Source organism: Bos javanicus, chromosome 25 (genome assembly GCF_032452875.1).
Source record: "Bos javanicus breed banteng chromosome 25, ARS-OSU_banteng_1.0, whole genome shotgun sequence".
Lineage (NCBI taxonomy): Eukaryota > Metazoa > Chordata > Mammalia > Artiodactyla > Bovidae > Bos > Bos javanicus.
This window is the reverse complement of record NC_083892.1, coordinates 40559351-40576922: the sequence shown is the minus strand read 5'-3', so window position 1 is coordinate 40576922 and position 17572 is coordinate 40559351. Positions and strand designations below refer to the sequence as shown.

Below are 17572 nucleotides of genomic sequence, written 5' to 3'. Positions count from 1 at the left end.
AGAGAAAACACATTCTGGGAAGGCTGGACAACATTGCCAGGGTCCTAAGGGAAGGCAGGAGGGGCCTGGTACATTTCGGAAACTGAAGGAAGACCCAGGTGGCTGGAGCTTAGAGACAGAAAGGCGGAAAAGTGAGGCTGGGAGTATCATCAGGGGCTGGACCATGCAGGGTCCTTGTGGGCCGCACTTGGGTCTTCAAATGAAAACACTGGAAAGCCACCGAATGGTTTTACGTGGGGGAGGGTAACACGGGGAGTAGAGAAATCACTGGAGCAGCGCAGGAATGGACATAAAGGGTTGATGAGGTTTGTAAGGGTCTTGACTAGGGTAGTGGTGTATATGGAGAAAAGACTGACTCAAGAATATTTAGGAAGGAGAATTAAGACAACAAGATGACCATGGGCTCTGCTTCATGTGATGCTGGCAAGAAAGCAGACAAGATCCAGAGGGTTAGCTTCTGCTCTACCCACCAGCACTCCTGGGGGAAGCTCAGTGAACATCCACTTCTCTGGGCTCTTGATTCAGTTTGTACCGGTGTCACCTACCTTTCACCATCAGGCAGAAATAAGTGGTTGACAGTTCACAAGTGCCACCAGGGCACCATCCTGATATCACAGCTTCATAACCTGACAGCTGTCCCACTGCTGGACACACACACACACCCTTCCTACCACAGATGGAATGCTGATGGCAAAGCCACTTACCCACGATGGTAGAGAACCTCCGAGTAGGTTCCTTCCCAGTCACCAGTTTGTATAATTCTGGGTAGTAAAATTCCAAGCTCTCCAAGAAAACCACGTAGCCCCTTTGCCCCTTGGTATGTAGAATGTCCAACAGTCGACCTAGAGGAAAGATCAGATCACTTAGAGGGAAGAGTACACGTCTGACTGGATGCAAGTCTCCAGACCCAGTCTTACACCGGCTCATATCCATCAGTACACTGTTAAGAAGATGGTCTCCATCTTCTGTCACTTTGAGTTATATCTTACAATCCAGACAACGTAAAGCAAAGTGCCAGGCCCTCAGCAGGGGTTCAGTGTTAGTTTCCTTTCTCCAGAGCTTTCCAGGCACCAGTGGTAAAGAATCCACCTGCCAATGCAGGAGACATAAGAGACATGAGTTTGAAACCTGGGTTGGGAAGATCCCCTGGTGTGGGGAGCGAGCTCCGCCCGTGGCAAAGGTCATGAGGAAGGAGGCTTGACATACGCAAAGGCGGGATCAAGCCTCAGGAGTCTCCCTGGAAATTCTCGAGCATATACCCCCAAAACCAGAGTCTGCCTACTTTCTGCTTTGTGCTTTCACCTACACCTCTGACTTTACGGGGGGCTGTCCCCCACTACCTCTCTGAAAAAAGAGTTAGCTTATAGCTCCAGTTAATAATTCCTGGGTGTGACAGTGTTTAACCTACAAACTCCTTTGGAAATCCTCTAGCCTGCCTGAATAGGTTTTTCCGGCCACATGTGATTGTTCAGAGCCTCCCAACTGTGAGAGGCAGGAGATGTTCTAAACTGTCTAAATACAGATTCCTTTGAGCAGTTAAAAGATTGATTAGAAATTGTATTGGTGAAGGAATTTTCACTTGTTGGGCCAATGTTTGCTGCTAAGTCTCCATATCCCTTACCTGCTGTGTCCCTGGCAGTGTATTGATTAATATAATTGGTTTAAGTAGTAGCTTTAATGTTTGTAACCTGGGACCCTTGAGTTAATTCTTTTTCTTGTTATAGCCCACCACACCTTTGCACTGTAGGAATGCAACTTTATCTAATGCTTTTGGAGGGTGGCTCCTGACCAATCACCTTTAGAGAAAAATAAGTTTTAAAATGTTAACAGGCCTCCGGGCCAGAAGATGATGCAAATCACCTAAGCTTCTGCATATGATAAGTTTGCAGGAAGAAAGCCTGGCTTGCTGCCTGACTCTACCCCTTCCCCCATTATCCTCTATGCATAACTTAAGGTATAAAAACTACTTTGGAAAATAAAGTGCGGGCCTTGTTCACCGAAACTTGGTCTCACCATGTCGTTCTTTCTCTTACCTTCTGGCTGAATTATTCAGCCTCTTTTCTCCACTGAATTTCCTCACTGAGCTATCCTTATTTCAGCCTCTTTTCTTCACTGAATTTTACTGAGCTATCCTCATTCTATTACTCTTTATATCCTTAATTAACGTTTAATTAAGCAATTGTCTCCTGATCTTCGCCTACGCCGTCTCTCCTTCGAATACCCTGGATCAGCCGGGGCTGGTCCCCGGCACCCTGGAGGAGGAAATGGCAACCCACTCCAGTGTTCTTGCCTGGAGAATCCCATGGACAGAGGAGCCTGGCGGGCTATGGTCCATGGGGTCACAGAGACTCAGACATGACTGAAGCAACTTAGCATGCAAGCAGGCAGGTGCAGTATGCAAAGCAGCTAATTTTGAGCCCCCTGGTGGTTCAGACAGTAAAGAATCCGCCTGCAACGCAGGATACCCAGGTTGAATCCCTGGGTGGGGAAGATCCCCTGGAGAAGGGAATGGCAACCCACTCCAGGATTCTTGCCTGGAGAATTCCATGGAGCCTGGTGGGCTACAGTCCGTGGGGTCACAAACAGTCGGACATGAGTGAGCAACTAACACTTTCCTTTCTACAAGGAGTTGGTAGAACCAGAATAAATGGAATTGTAGCCATAGGAAACCAGCGGTTTTAAAGAGCTTCCCAACTGAATGGGGCTAAAATTAACCACACAGGTAACAGCTCATCTATGATAGAAGGAGGATGGAGGTGCAGCAGCAATTACACAGTAATCTATGGCTCTCTGGGGTTCAGACCTGGAAGACCAGTATTTGGATGGGGACCCAGGAAAAGTCATAGAAAGCAGGGCAGCTCCATGTTCTTCAATGGGATTATCACATAGTCTGGAAATATCTTTAAGTGTAATTTCCTTGGCAGTTTTCAGTGTTTATCCTACTGGGTCCACTTACTGTTTCCATTTCTTGACCCTTCCTTAAACATTTTATTTTCAGTTATTTCTTCCTTTGAGGTCCTAAAACTCTACACTTCCCCTAGGATAGACTTAATAAATAAACTTCATCTTATGTCAATTGATGTTTGTCAGAGCTACCTGGAGCACTGTGTTGAGAGGGGTTCTAAAGTTACATCCAAGCTCAGCAGGAAAGCTTGCTGTGATTAGTGATGTCTGTCATATAAGCAAAAGAGAAGCACAGCCTGCAAGCTACTCATCGCCCATCATACTGTGGGCAAGTGAGTTTCAAGCCTCTTAAACTGGGAACCACAGAAAGAAATGTATTTTATATTGTGACCACATGCTTACACACAAAGATGTATTTTGTTACAAACATATATGTGTATACACACACATACGTATATAAAAGCAGAACAATGTTCACAGACCACACTTATTTTACCTTTAATGAATGTAATAAAGTGTCATGGACCCCTAGGCAGTCTGGAAAAGCCTATGGACTCTTTATCAAAATACTATTTTTAAACTGATAAAATATATTGGATTATAAAGGGAATCAATTATAAGAAGATACAGTTAACAAATATTAAATTTGTGGCTCCATAATAAATGTGCTTCTTTATTAATGCATTAAATAACTCAATCTCTCAGCAGGTCTAATAACTGCAATAATTTCAAGGGAGAGATAAGTATAAATGGTATTTTGGAATATCTCTAATAGCTGAAATGTGATAAGCTATCTGGAATGCTCACTGTTGACAAGGTCACAAGTACTGCTAATCACTGTGGTCTACTGCTCGGCTATGTTCATAACTGGAGGGAATGCTAAGTCTTGGTGTAGGTTAGTAAATAAAGAGGCACCGTCTCCATCCCCCTGTCCAAGTTCACAGATCTGCTCTGCACATGGACAAATGGGTGGGGGACCAGGGGTGGCCAGAGGTGTGTGGACTCCAGTTAAGAAACCCCGGAGTGAGGGAAACTTCACATTGCTGCTGCTTGCTGGAGAGAACCCGCCGGGGTTACCTGCCCGGTTGATCTTGGACGGCAGCATGGGGGCGTTGAGCACCTCGTCTTCATCTTGCTCGTCGATGACCTTGCACTGGCGCAGGTAGGGTGTGAGCTTGGCAGGGTTGATGTAGCGACTGAGCATGTGCCTGTTGCACTCCACATTCTCCCACAGGGCGTCCTCCTCATCCTTCAGCGTCTCCATGTAGTCGTCCATCTCGGGCGCTCCTCCTTCCAGACACAAACCCCAACACCGTTAATCAAAGAGCCTCGCCGGACGAGCTCTATCACCTCTGGAGAGATCGGGATCTACCGTTAAAGAAGGTAGAGAAAAGAATATACAGAATTTTACCTTTTATTTAAGAAAGAAAGGCATGTGAATACAGACAATATAATTCTTTATGTGCTAAACATAAACAATGGATGAATAGGTCATAAAATGAAAAATTATAGAAAGGGGAAATTTTGCAGTTGGTGTATATCCTTTCCATCCAAGTTTTTATATCTTACTAAGAATTTATCTTTCGGAAAACAATATACACTATACTTTTTGTTTTACAGTTTCACATAAACGGTGTCATACTATATGCTTTCTTGTTTCCTTTTTCAACTTGTTTTTTTCCTTTATGCATTTATTGAGATTTACCTAAGTTGATACATACAGACCTAATCCATTCATTTTTAAAAACAGCTTTGCTGAGATACAATTCATGTACCATATAATTCACCTTTTTAAAAGTGTACAATTCAATGCTTTTTAGTATATTCCCATAACACAATTCATTTTAGAAAATATTCATCACCCCCCAAAGAAACTTCCTACCAAGGGTAGCAGTCACTCTCCACTTGCCTCCAAGACCGCCCCTCCGCAGCCTTAGGCAGTCACCCACCTACTGAACCTGTAGACTTGCTTCTTCCGGCCATTTCACTTGAACGGGATCACATAGTACCTGGTCTTTTCTGACTGGCTCCCTTTCAAGGTTCATCAGTGCTGCATGCGGCATGTTTCAGCACTGCTCTTTACTGAGGAACACTTCTTCATTGTTTGGCTATATCGCACCTTGTTTATCCATCCATCGACAAGTATTTGGGTTGTCTGCTTATTATGAATTGTGCTGCTGTGAAGATTCACATGCAAGTTTTTTTGCAGAGGCGTTTTTATTTCCCTTGGGCAGATAGGCAGAAGTAGAACTGATGAGCCATATGGTAACTCTGTTTTAACATTTTGAGGAACTGCTAAACTGTTTCTCAAAGTGGCTGCACCCTATTATATTCCTGCTCGCAACATACGAGGTTCAGATTTATCCACATTCTTGTCAACACTTGTTACTGTCCATCTTTTTTTTTTTTTTTTACTGTAGCCGTCTGAGCTGGCGGGAACTGGTATTTCACTGTGGCTTTGATTTGATTTCTCTGAAGACTAACGACTGAACATCCTTTGTGTGTATCGGTCACTTGTGCCTTGAGAAACGTCTGTTCAAATCCTTTGCCCGTTTTTAAGCTGCACTGTTTTTATTATGGATTTTTTATGTGTTCTGGATACAAGTCAGATATGATTTGCAGGTATTTTCTCCTGTCAGTTATCTTTTCCTTTTCTTAAAGGTATTATTTGTAGCATAAAAGCTTTTAATTCTGATGTAGTCCAATTTCTTTTTTCACTTCTGGTTTTGGTGTGTATTTAGGAAACCACTGCTTATTTAACTCAAGGTTATAAAGATTTACTTCTACTTAGTTTTCTAACAGTTTTATACTTTTAATTCTCACATTCAGGCTTATGATGCATTTTTGAATTAATTTTTGTGTACGGTGTGAGGTAAGGCTCCAACTGTTTTTTACATGTGGATATTCAGTTGTCCTGGGACTTCCTTGATGGCTCAGTGGGTAAAGAATCTGCCTGCCAATGCTGGACACGCAGGAGACATGGGTTCCATCCCTGGGTGGGGAAGATCCCCTGGAGGAGGAAATGGCAGCCCACTCCAGTGTTCTTGCCTGGAAAATCCCACAGACAGAGGAGCCTGGCGGGCTACCATCCAAAGGGTCGCAAAGATTCGGACACGACTGAGTGACTGAACGTGCACGCGCGCACACACACACACACACACACACTCACGCACACACACACACACACACACACTCAGTTGTCTCAGCACAATTTGTTGGAAAGATTCTTCTTTCCCCATTGAATGGTCTTAGCACCTTTGTCAAAAATCAATTGACCATAAAAGTTTAAGTGTTTATTTCTGGACTGTCAATTCAATTCCATTGATCTGTCTTCATTACTGTAGATGGATAGCTAAGTTTTAAAATTGGGAAGTGTGAGTCTTCCAACCTTGTTCCTCCCATTTCAGACTGTTTTGTCTATTCAGGGCCCTTGGCAGTTCCATGTGAATTTTAGGAATCAGCTTGCCAATACTTGAAAAAAAAAATCTGGGATTTTGACAGTGAATACACTGAATATGTAGATTAATTTGAACAGTAATACTATCTACCAGTTACATGTTATGCTTCGAGAATATGGCTTTCCAGGTGGTGCTAGTGGTAAAGCACCCACCCGCTAATGCTGGAGAGGTAAGACAGGCCGCTTCAATCCCAGGTCAGGACGATCCCCTAGAGAAGGGAACGGCGACTCACTCCAGTATTCTTGCCTGGAGAATACCACGGACAGAGGAGCCTGGTGGGCTACAGTCCATGGGGTCGCAAAGAGAATATGGACTGTGTTTCTGCTAATTCAGGTCTCTAATTTCTTTCAGCAATGCATTGTAGTTTCCAGTGTACACTTCTTTTGCTAAATTTATTCCTAAGTGTTTTATTCTTTTGGATGGCATTATAAACGTGGGCTATAGTCTTCATTTTATTTGTCTTTTCAATATGGATGCCTTTCCTTTTCTTTTTCCCCCCTCTCTAATTCCGCAGGCTAGCACTTCTAACACAGTGTTACACGGAAGGGGCAGGAATGGACATCCTTGTCTTGTTCTTGACCACAGGGGAACAGCATCGTCTCTCACCATTAAGTACAACGTCACCGGGTTCAGTGAGTGTGTTTCAGACATCCTTCATCAGGTTGAGGAAACTCCCTGAGTAATTTTGTTGCAAAAACGATGCTTGATTTTGTCAAATGCTTTCTCTGCATTCATTGAGATTACCATATAGTTTTTAGTTTTGATTCTATTAATATATGACATTAACTGATTTTCAGCCATTAAACCTTGCATTCTTGCTGTAAATCCCAGTTTGTTACAGATTGGCTGGACTTGGTTTGCTAGTATGTTTTTGAGCCTTCTGGCATCCATAGCTATGAGAGATTAGTTGGTACTTTTCTTTCCTCAAGATGTCCAACTGGTTTTGACATCAGGATAATTTTTATCTCATAGAGCAAACTAGGAAGTGTTCCTTCCTCTACTTTTTGGTTAAGTTAATGAAGAGCAGGCATGCTTTTGTCTTTGTTTGGTAGAGGCTTTTCTTGGCGGGTAGGTTTTTGATTACTAATTCTTCACTTGCTGTACCTTTGCTCATATTTCCTGTTTTTCTTGAGTCAGTTTCAATAGCTTGTGTCTTTCTAGGAATCTGTCCATCTCAGGTAAGTAACCAAATTTATTGGAAACAACATTCATATTTTTCCTTTATTTTTATTTTGCCTCATTTCTTCAACAAGGTTAGTAGTAGTGTCCTTTCTCTTATTCCTGATCTAGTAATTTGAATCATCTCTCTTTTTTTCTTGGTCAGTCTAGCTCAGGGTTTGTTGATATTTCAAAGAACAACTTTTGGTTTCACTAATTATCTCTATTGCTTTTCTGTTCTCTAACTCATTTATTTTTGTCCTAATACGCGTTACTTCCTTCCTTCTGTTCACTTCAGGTTCACTTTGCTCTTTTTTTTCTAGTTTCACAAAGTGGAAGGTCAGGTTACTGATTTGAGATCTTTAAAAAAAATATTAACATGTATAGCTATAAATTTCCCTCTGAGTGCTGCTTTAGTGACACTGGTTAAGTTTCAATATGTTGCATCTCCATTTGCCTCAAAGTAAAATGGGAAAACCCAAACGAACCTTTTGGCCAGCCCAGTACCTTTGGATATAAGGTTTTTCTCCTGTAGATGATAAGAGATCTTATTTTTTAAATCTAATCTGACAATCCCTTAATTTCTATTGGTTTATTCATTCTTAACTGCTGTATATATTATTCCATTGCCAGGATATACCATAATTTATTTCTTCATTTCTCTAAAATGGATATTTAATTTCCCCCCAAGTTTTTATTTGAACATTTAACATTATTTGTAGTTAGAAAAAATGTAAGCAATCCAGACATTCTTCAGTAGATATTCTATGATCCTTTTGCATTATGGAATGACATTTGAAAATATGTGGTAACATAAAAAAGATTCCAAGACATTGTTTTTTAAAAAGTAAATACATGCATATATTCATACATGTTGTATAATTTAAAATGGATTTGGGGGAGGCCTGGCGTGCTGCGATTCACGGGGTTGCAAAGAGTTGGACACGACTGAGCGACTGATCTGATCTTATCTGATCTTGGTGGTCCAGTGGTTAAGAATCTCCCTGCCAAAGCAGGGGACATAGGTTTGATCCTTGGTCTGGGAAGATTCCGCATGCCAAGGGACAACTGAGCCTGTGCCCCACACTACTGAGGACCACAGCCTAGAGCCCACGCTCTGCAACAAGAGCAGTCACCGCGATGAGACGCCTGCGCGATGAGACCAGAGAGGAGCCCCTGCTCGCCGCAGCTGGAGAAAGCCCACACAGATCAGGGAAGACCCAGTGCAGGCGAAATTAATAAGTAAATACAATTGGAAACATGTATTTGGTCTTTGCCCCTGGTTCTGAGCAAGGAGCTCCAGGATTCCGAGAGGGATATCCCCCAGAGGGATAAGACTGTTTTTTGGATGGTGATGAGATGACTCTTGGGTAAGGGGCCCCAGGAGCTTCAGGATGGGAACTGAAAAACCAAGCAAGTGATTATAAGATTATAACTTTCAAGGGAGAGAGGCTAAAGATTGAGTCCAATCACCATTCCGATAATGAGTTAATCAATCATGGTTACGTAATAACACTTGATAAAAACCCCTGCACAACGCGACGCAAAGAGCTTCCAAGTTTCTGAACTCAAGGCCCTGCTGGCACGGGTGCCATCTCAAAGCCAGGGAACAGACGCCTCTGTGTCCGGGGGCTCCTCGCGGGTGCTTTCATTTGTGTCCTTGACAATAAACTGTCGTAATAAAGTACAGTGTTTTCCCGAGTTCTGTGAGTCATGCCAGCAAACACAGCACCTGGCCAGGAGGCTCGGGAGACCCTGACTCGCGGCTGCCGAGCCAGAGTGCAGGCGGCCCGGGGCGGGGCCAGTGCCCGAGGTGGGGCAGGGGGCGGGGCCAGTGTCCGAGGTGGGGCAGGGGGCGGGGCCAGTGTCCGAGGTGGGGCAGGGGGCGGGGCCAGTGTCCGAGGTGGGGCAGGCGTAAGGGCCCAGCCCTGGGCCTGTGGTGGCCTGGCTGCCTCTGGGCAGTCAGTGTCAGAACTGAACTGAACTTGTGGAAAATATGACACGTGCTTGGTGTCGGGAAAACATCACACATTTGGTGTCGGAAAAATAACACAATGCAGTGTAAAGTCACTCATGTAAGGCAACACCTGTAATTACAGAGGTAGGGCTGTGTGTGTGTGTGTGTGCGTGTGTGTGTGTGTGTGAGAAAAGAGAAGGCCAGCGAGAAACAGGGAGAGGGGAGGGGAGGGGAAGGAGGGAGGGGGAGGTTTGAGAGGCTCTGATTACACTGATTCTATCTAAGAAGCAGGATGAATTCTGAGGTTACTGGGCAGGACAACTTGGATGTTATCAGTACTATTTACAACACACACGTTTCATCGTATTACTTGCATACTTTGAAAAAAGAAAAAAAGAATCAGTAACAAAGATGACAGCCCAGTCTAGGGCAACAGAGACACCACTATCTAATATCTGCCTTCCCACTCCCGTCCTCAGATGGCCACAGATCTGATGTCTGTGCACGCGCGCTCAGTCGTGTCTGACTCTTTGTGACCCCATGGACTGTAGCCCACCAGGCTCCTTTGTCCATGGGATTCTCCAAGCGAGAATACTGGAGAGGGTTGCCATTTCCTTCTCCAGGGGATCTTTCTGACCCAGGGATCGAACCCCCACACCTCTTATGTCTCCTGCATTGACAGGTGGGTTCTTTATCACCGCGTCACCTGTTTGTCAGCTGTTTGTTAGAATCGGACATGGAACAATGGACTGGTTCCAAATTGGGAAAGGAGTACTTCAAGGCTGTATATTGTCAATCTGCTTATTTAACTTATATGCAGAGTACATCATGCAAAATGCCAGACTGGATGACGCACAAGCTGGAATCAAGATTGCTGGGAGAAATACAATAACCCTTGGATATGCAGATGACACCACCCATATAGCAGAAAGTGAAGAGGAACTAAAGAGCCTTTTGATGAAAGTCAAAGAGGAGAGTGAAAAAGCTGGCTTAAAACTCAACATTCAGAAAACGAAGATCATGGCATCTGGTCCCATCACTTCATGGCAAATAGATGGGGAAACAGTGGAAGCAGTGAGAGACTTTATTTCTTGGGCTCCAAAGTCACTGCAGATGGTGACTGCAGCCATGAAATTAAAAGACACTTACTCCTTGGAAGGAAAGCTATGACCAACCTAGATAGCGTATTAAAAAGCAGAGACATCTCTTTGCTGACAAAGGTCCATCTAGTCAAAGCAATGGTTTTTCCGGTAGTCATGTATGGATGTGAGAGTTGGACTATCAAGAAAGCTGAGCACCAAAGAATTGATGCTTTTGAACTGTGGTGTTGGAGAAGACTCTTGAGAGTCCCTTGGACTGCAAGGAGATCCAACCAGTCCCTCCTAAAGGAAATCAGTACTGAATATTCATTGGAAGGACTGATGCTGAAGCTGCAACTCCAATACTTTGGCCACCTGATGTGAAGAACTGACTCACTGGAAAAGACCCTGATGCTGGGAAAGACTGAAGGCAGGAGGAGAAGGGGATGACAGAAGATGAGATGGTTGGATGGCATCACCGACATGATGGACATGAGTTTGAGTAAACTCTAGGAGTTAGTGATGGATAGGGAGGCCTGGTGTGCTGCAGTCCGTGGGGTCGCAAAGAGTCGGACACGACCGAGTGACTGAACTGACTGAAAGAGAGAGTGGGGCGGGTGAGTGTGCTGGGGGCAATTAGCTAGAAGGTGCATCGGAGTGGCTGGGGGCTGCATGTGGCTGCAGTAACGCGCCCAGGCAGGTTGAGGCTGCGGAGGCAGAGATGGTGTAAGGCAGGTGGAGGAAGTACGTCTGCTGGTGGAGCTGCAGTGAGAGACCCCGAGGACCCTCGAGAAGCAGCTGGCATCGTCTCTCTGAGTGTACCACTCTACTTCCCAGCCCTGTGAGCCTTGGCCATTTGTAATGTCTGGTTCTTGTTCCGTCAAGAATCTCCCCATTAATCTGAGCTGTTTAAAGTGGGCTTTTGCTATGAACAACCCAAGCACCTTGAGTAAAAATATCTATGTGCTATTATGAGCAACAACTGGTTTACAGAGGTGAAAAATGGGGACGTTCCATCCAATGACCTTTGCCCTTTTGCTCGTATCCTAAGCACTGGCCACCTGGGTCACGTGGGGAGAGTTCGTGGTTCAGTGCAACACAAATACATCTCCTACAAGCACTCACTCTGACAATGCGTCAGCATGATAGTTTTCCATTCACAAAGGAAAATACACTCACCTTCACTATTTTTAAAGAGTCAACATCCTAAGAAGTTGACTCAGCAAGTCATTAAGTGGGCGAACACCGCTTCGTTCATCCCCCTTTCCTGCTTATGGAATCCCTATTGTCTTCAGGAACCAGGTGGCCTCATGTTTCAGGGAGCAACTTCTGAGCAAGAGGTGGATCTTTTTTTGGTCTCTACATAACAAGGTAGTCTTGTTTGATGTCAGACTAAGTATGTGAAGTCTTTATGACCTGTAGAACCTGCAGGAAGTCTGCTGGGGGGAAATTCTGGTGCTCTTCCTTGACCTTTGATAGGAACACAAGGAAGGGATACAGTCCTTGAGCACCGGGGTGCTGGCGTGTGAAGGTGTGTGTGACGCTGGGATTGCTGCAGCCATCATGTGACCTGAGGACTCCTCTAAGGACAAAACTAACACCCTCACGATGCAGAGCAGAGAAGTGGAAAGACCCTGGGTCTCTGGTAGTGCTGCCTCCTGGGTACTCACCTACAGGCACCTGCTGTGGTTGAGAGAAACTTGCTGAAGAACATGTTCAAGGCTCCCAGGCCACGTTCTACAGGAAGGGCTATTTTGCACACCTATTTTTTTTTAAAGTTCTTTATTATTATTTTTTGATCACACAGAATGTGGGATCTTAGTTCTCTCATCAGGAATTGAATCCACACCCCGTGCAGTAGAAGGGTGGAGCCTTAACCCCTGGGCCACTAGGGAAGTCCTTTGCTCACCTTTTTACAGGCCAAGGAGACTGCCGGCCAGTGGACAGCCCCGTGGCAGCTGCTGGCCTCACGGCCCTTCCTCATTCACTGGAAACATGGATCGTGTGGAGCCCTCTCTGCTATGGCACAGTTTAGCATCTTTGTCTCGACCTCCAAGCTGAAGCCTCCCGCCAGCCCCGATGGTCACATCCCAGCTGACTGACCTCAATTCTCCGCCAGATGCCCGCTCGCTCAGCGCCTGCTTCCTGTGCCTCCCTCTGCCTGGAAACCACCCCTCTCTGCTCCCCTGGTGAGTCTCAGGAAACCCTCGCTTTACATTTATTTTACATAAAAGAGATGATGTGACATACCTGGCATAGGGTCGGCGCCTGGCAGGTGGACGTGCCTGCCGGTCACTGACGTCTGACTTCTTTCTACTCCTCCCAGCCGGGGCTGGGCCTGCCCTCAGCCAATCTCCTGGGTGTGGAGTTGTGCGGGCCAGGATCTGTGAGGGGGAAGATGGTCCGAGTTAGCACAGAGAACCTCTCAAACAGCGAAGGGGGGCCCTGCTCTGGAAGGAAAGAATGAAATGATCCCGGAGCCCTCATCTCTCCAGGGGATGGACACGCCGTGGACCGGGGCCTGGAGCTGCTGCAGGACAAGGGCTTTGGTTCGCACCCACAGACAGCGGGAAGGCCACCGGCCCCAGGTCCCCACACTCGGGCGTAGAGAGAAGGCCAGATGGTAACCATGGGGCTGCTTGTGGCCAAGTGCAAGCCCGTCAGAAGCCTCTGATTGAAGCATCTGCAGAGCAGAGTGGTTCTAATCAGCTGCTAACTCATCAGGTCAAAAGTAGCAAACCATGCTCCTGAGTCCAGAAGGGTTCCCTTCACTGAGATCACGTCTCAGGCACCTACCCCTGCAGGTTTGGGCAGGGACATGACGGTGCTTCCCCGTTCCCTGTGGTGACCGGCAAGGCCGTCTTGTCCATCAGGCCCTCCAGGGGCCCAGCTGGGGCTGTGGGTTTGGGGCGAAGGGCAGCTGGGGAGGGGGAAGGTGAGGAGGGGCAGACGCTTGTCTTGAGAGCTGCTGGGGTCCCTTGGTGGCGACTCCCACAGCTCCACTCGGAGGTGACGGGGACCCGGGACACCATCGTTTAATCAGAAACTTGCTGGGTTTTGGCTTTGAGGATTAATCACAGGTGACACCAGATCTCCCAGGGCTGACAGAAGCTCTTATTGTCGGGTGTCAGCTTGGATAGGAGTGAGCTGTCACAGACCCTCAGCTCCAGGGTGGGGGCAGGGAGACGGGCTTCTCTGGAGGTCACCGTCTCCTTGGTCTGCTCAGCACCGTCCTCAGGGCAGGGCCGGCCTTGCCCCACAACCCCGCCCAGGGAAATGACACTTCTCTGTATTTGCATTAAAAAAGAAGAATGCACTTGCATTTTCCCTCTCTTATAATCAGAAGAAAAACCTTTAAGAAAATTAATTGTAAGACAGGTTTTAATTGCAGGAAAGGGAAAGCAGGTTTGTGTAGGAAATGGCAGCCCACTCAGGTATTCTTGCGTGGGAAATCCCATGGACAGAGGAGTCTGGCGCGCTGCAGTCCACAGGGTCGCAGAGTCAGAGGCGACCGAGCACACACCCACCCAACTACCAACTTGGTCCTAAGGTCGGAGAGAGGATATGTTTCCTGAGAGACTGACTCATCGGTTTAACATTCAGCTGGTGGAAACATCATCCCTGTGCTTGCAGACTATTTATTCTGCCAGGCACTTGGCTAAGCCTAACTGCTGGAGAACTCTTTGAGACAGGTGGTTTTATCACTATCAACATCACCACCACCACCACCACCATGACCATCATCACCACCATCATCACTACAGTACAGCCAAGAAAAATCAGGCCTTGGACAGGTTCAAAGTCATCATTAGTGTGGAAGGCAGGATGTGGACTTCCTTTAAATCACTACTATACAGCCCCTAGAATTGCCTTAAAAAAAAAGTTCACCTTTTAAACGACTCTCATCAGTAGGTGTGGGGCTTCCCTGATAGCTCAGTTGGTAAAGAATCCCCCTGCAATGCAGGAGACCCCAGTTTGATTCCTGGGTCGGGATGATCCCCTGGAGAAGGGAAAGGCTACCCACTCCAGTATCCTTGGGCTTCCCTGGTGGCTCAGCTGGTAAAGAATCCGCCTGCAATGCGGGAGACCTGGGTTTGATCCCTGGGTTGGGAAGATCCCCTGGAGAAGGGAAAGGCTACGCACCCCAGTGTTCTGGCCTGGAGAATCCCATGGATTATATAGTTCATGGGTTCGCAGAGAGTCGGACACGACTGAGCAACTTTCACTTTCACCCAGTAGGTGTATGTACAAAATGTCCCTGAAATATCACTTTAACAAGCATAAGATAGAACTAAAACCAAGCTCTTAAGATAGCAGAGCAGATACTGGCTCAGGATTCAAAACAGCTCTTGCTTCTTAAAGCAGGACTCAATTGCTTGGTGAGTTATGAGCTTCCTGTCGTCGGCGTTATTCAAGCACAATCAGCCAGCGATTATTCGCCCTCCAGCGAAGCCCACGACGCAAGCAGAGCTTGGAGCACAGTTTGTGTTGCCTGTCGCATAAGAATAAACACACAGCCAAGGATCTCTCCATGTTCGAGAAAAGTCTCCATGTGAAAGGAAGAGATCGAAAGAGGCAAACTGCCACAAGGAAGCTGCAGGAAGCTGACAATGCACACAAGAGAAAACTGAAGAAAAAAAAAATCCAATAATTAAAATCCATGAAGAGAGCAGGTACGATACTGCGGCCACAGAACAATGCAGGGTGCTTTGACAAGGGGACAATCGAAGAACAAGAAAAAGTTCTTAAGAGATTAAAATCAAGTAAGTGGAAGCTTAAAATCAATAGAAAAGTTAGAAGATAAAGTTGAGGAAATATCCCCAAAAGTTAATAAAAAGTTAAAGAGAATGAAAATAAGAAAGGAGGAGGGGGAATGAGGTCAATTTAGGAAGTCTAATATCCAATAATGCGAAATCTTATAAAGAGGTTACAGAAGTATGCTTCCTTTCTTGTATGTCTTGTGGGGATACAGTATCAATTATGGGATGAAATTATCAGAGACACTAGTATTAGAGGATTCTCCACATGCAAAAACATGAGTATTTAGTTTTGAAGGGTCCTTTGAGCACTCAGTACAAATTAGTGGAGAAGAACCTTCTTGGAGTATCATCCTGAAATTTTAGGGCACCGAGGAATAAAAGGAGACCCTAAAATCTTCCTGGGAGGAAACATCAGGCCATGTGCAAAGGACTAGAAGTAAGTCTGGCATCAGATCTTTCAACAGCGATGCTGGGAAGTGGGGGACAGTGAGATGACACCTTCGCGTTTCCGATGGAAAATACTTCTAAACCCAGGATTCTATACCTTACGGAACTATTGTGTGCGAAAGCAGAATGATGCTATTTTCAGAAAGGCAAGGACTCTAAGCATCCAGCTTCCATGCATCCTTTCTTAGGAAGCTACTGTTGGATATACGCCAGCAAAATGAGGGAATAAAACAAAAATATTAAGGCCAGGAAACAGAGCAGCAAGGAGTGTTCCGGGATGACAGGGATGCAGCAAAGAGAAGCTGCCAAGACTGCAGCAGGACCATGGAGGGCCAGGGGGGGTAATGAGTGGTTATCTGACATCCTTGATAACTTAGACATCATTGGGCAAATGACAAGTGTGAGAGTCAGACAGAAAAAAATTGAGGACAGGTATAATAAAAAAAAAAAGGGCCTCCCTGGTGGCTCAGAGGTTAAAGTGTCTGCCTCCAATGCGGGAAACGTGGGTTCGATCCCTGGGTCGGGAAGATCCCCTGGAGAAGGAGTGGCAGCCCACTCCAGTATTCTTGCCTGGAGAATCCCATGGACGGAGGAGCCTGGTACGATACGGTCCACGGGCTCACAAAGCGTCGGACATGACTGAGCGACTTCACTTTCACTTTCATTTTATGATTAAAAAAGCCCCAGCCAATGAAAAGAGAGGCAATATTAACTTTGGACAAAATAAAAAGGTAAGAAGGAAACATAATCCCAGCATACAATTTGCCTCAACTTGAACAATATTTACCTGGTCATGATAGAGTAGCAGGTAAACTGGTCAGAATGTGCCAAGATGATGGTGGGGTAAGTGCATGGAGTGGGGACTAGGAAAGGGAGACAAAGTACCATCTACCTAAAGGCATGTCGACAAATAATGTCTTAAAACCGACACATCACTAAATAGCAACGTAAGCACATTACTTAGAAATAAGGACGTAAGGAGCAGAAGAAAGCAAAATGGAGAAGGGTTAGAAGTGGCTGCCCCTGGGGATCAGCACTGGGGACAGATGGATGCTTTTTTATGACAAGCCTATTTCACTCTCTCCCCATCATGGATCACAGTCACGGTGAAGGGTCTTGCTTAACTCACTGAAGCTATGAGCCATGCCGTGCAGGGCTACGCAAGACGGACAGGTCATCGTGAAAAAGTCTGACAAGACGTGGTCCGCTGGAGGAGGAAATGGCAACCCGGACAGGAGAATCCCATGAACAGTACGAAAGGGCAAAAAGACACGACGCTGGAAGATAAGCCCCTCGGGCTGGAAGGTGTCCTGGGGAAGAGCAGAGGGCAGTTACTAACAGCTCCAGAAAGAATGAAGTGGCTGGGCCAAGGCGGAAACGATTCTCAGCTGTGGATGTGTCTGGTGGTGAAAGGGAGTTGGACCATGAAGAAGGCTGAGCACCAGAGAACTGATGCTTTCGAACTGCAGTGCTATAGAAGACTCCTGAGAGTCCCTTGGACTGCAAGGAGATCGAAGCAATCGATCTTAAAGGAAATCAACCCTGAATATTCATTGGAAGGACTGATGCTCAAAGCTCCAATACTTTGGCCCCTGATGCAAAGAGTTGACTCATCAGAAAAGACCCTGATGCTGGGAAAGACTGAAGGCAGAAGGAGAAGGGGGCGGCACAGGATGAGATAGCATCACTGACTCAGTGGACATGAATCTGAGCAAACTCCGGGAGAGTGAAGGCAGAGGACCATGGGGTCACAAAGAATTGGATACGACTCAGTGACTGAACAACAATTGCTACTTTAGTCTTTAACTC

At 46.0% G+C, this 17572-nt stretch overlaps 1 protein-coding gene across 7 annotated transcripts in view; it reads right to left on the bottom strand.

Annotated features, from left to right (window-relative positions):
* The window catches only part of CARD11 (caspase recruitment domain family member 11), a 107218-nt gene that overhangs the window by 27354 nt on the left and 62292 nt on the right, over nucleotides 1-17572 (bottom strand). For 6 of the 7 annotated variants that reach the window (XM_061402300.1, XM_061402296.1, XM_061402299.1 and 3 more), the window contains 3 exons: nucleotides 12807-12940; nucleotides 3982-4194; nucleotides 705-842 (listed from right to left, as the gene is read on the bottom strand). In XM_061402300.1, the coding sequence (XP_061258284.1) occupies nucleotides 705-842; nucleotides 3982-4194; nucleotides 12807-12813 (358 nt within the window). In that variant the 5' untranslated portion in view covers nucleotides 12814-12940. Of the gene's footprint in view, nucleotides 1-704; nucleotides 843-3981; nucleotides 4273-12806; nucleotides 12941-17572 lie in introns of all 7 variants that reach the window. The other variant, XM_061402301.1, reaches the window with a different exon arrangement.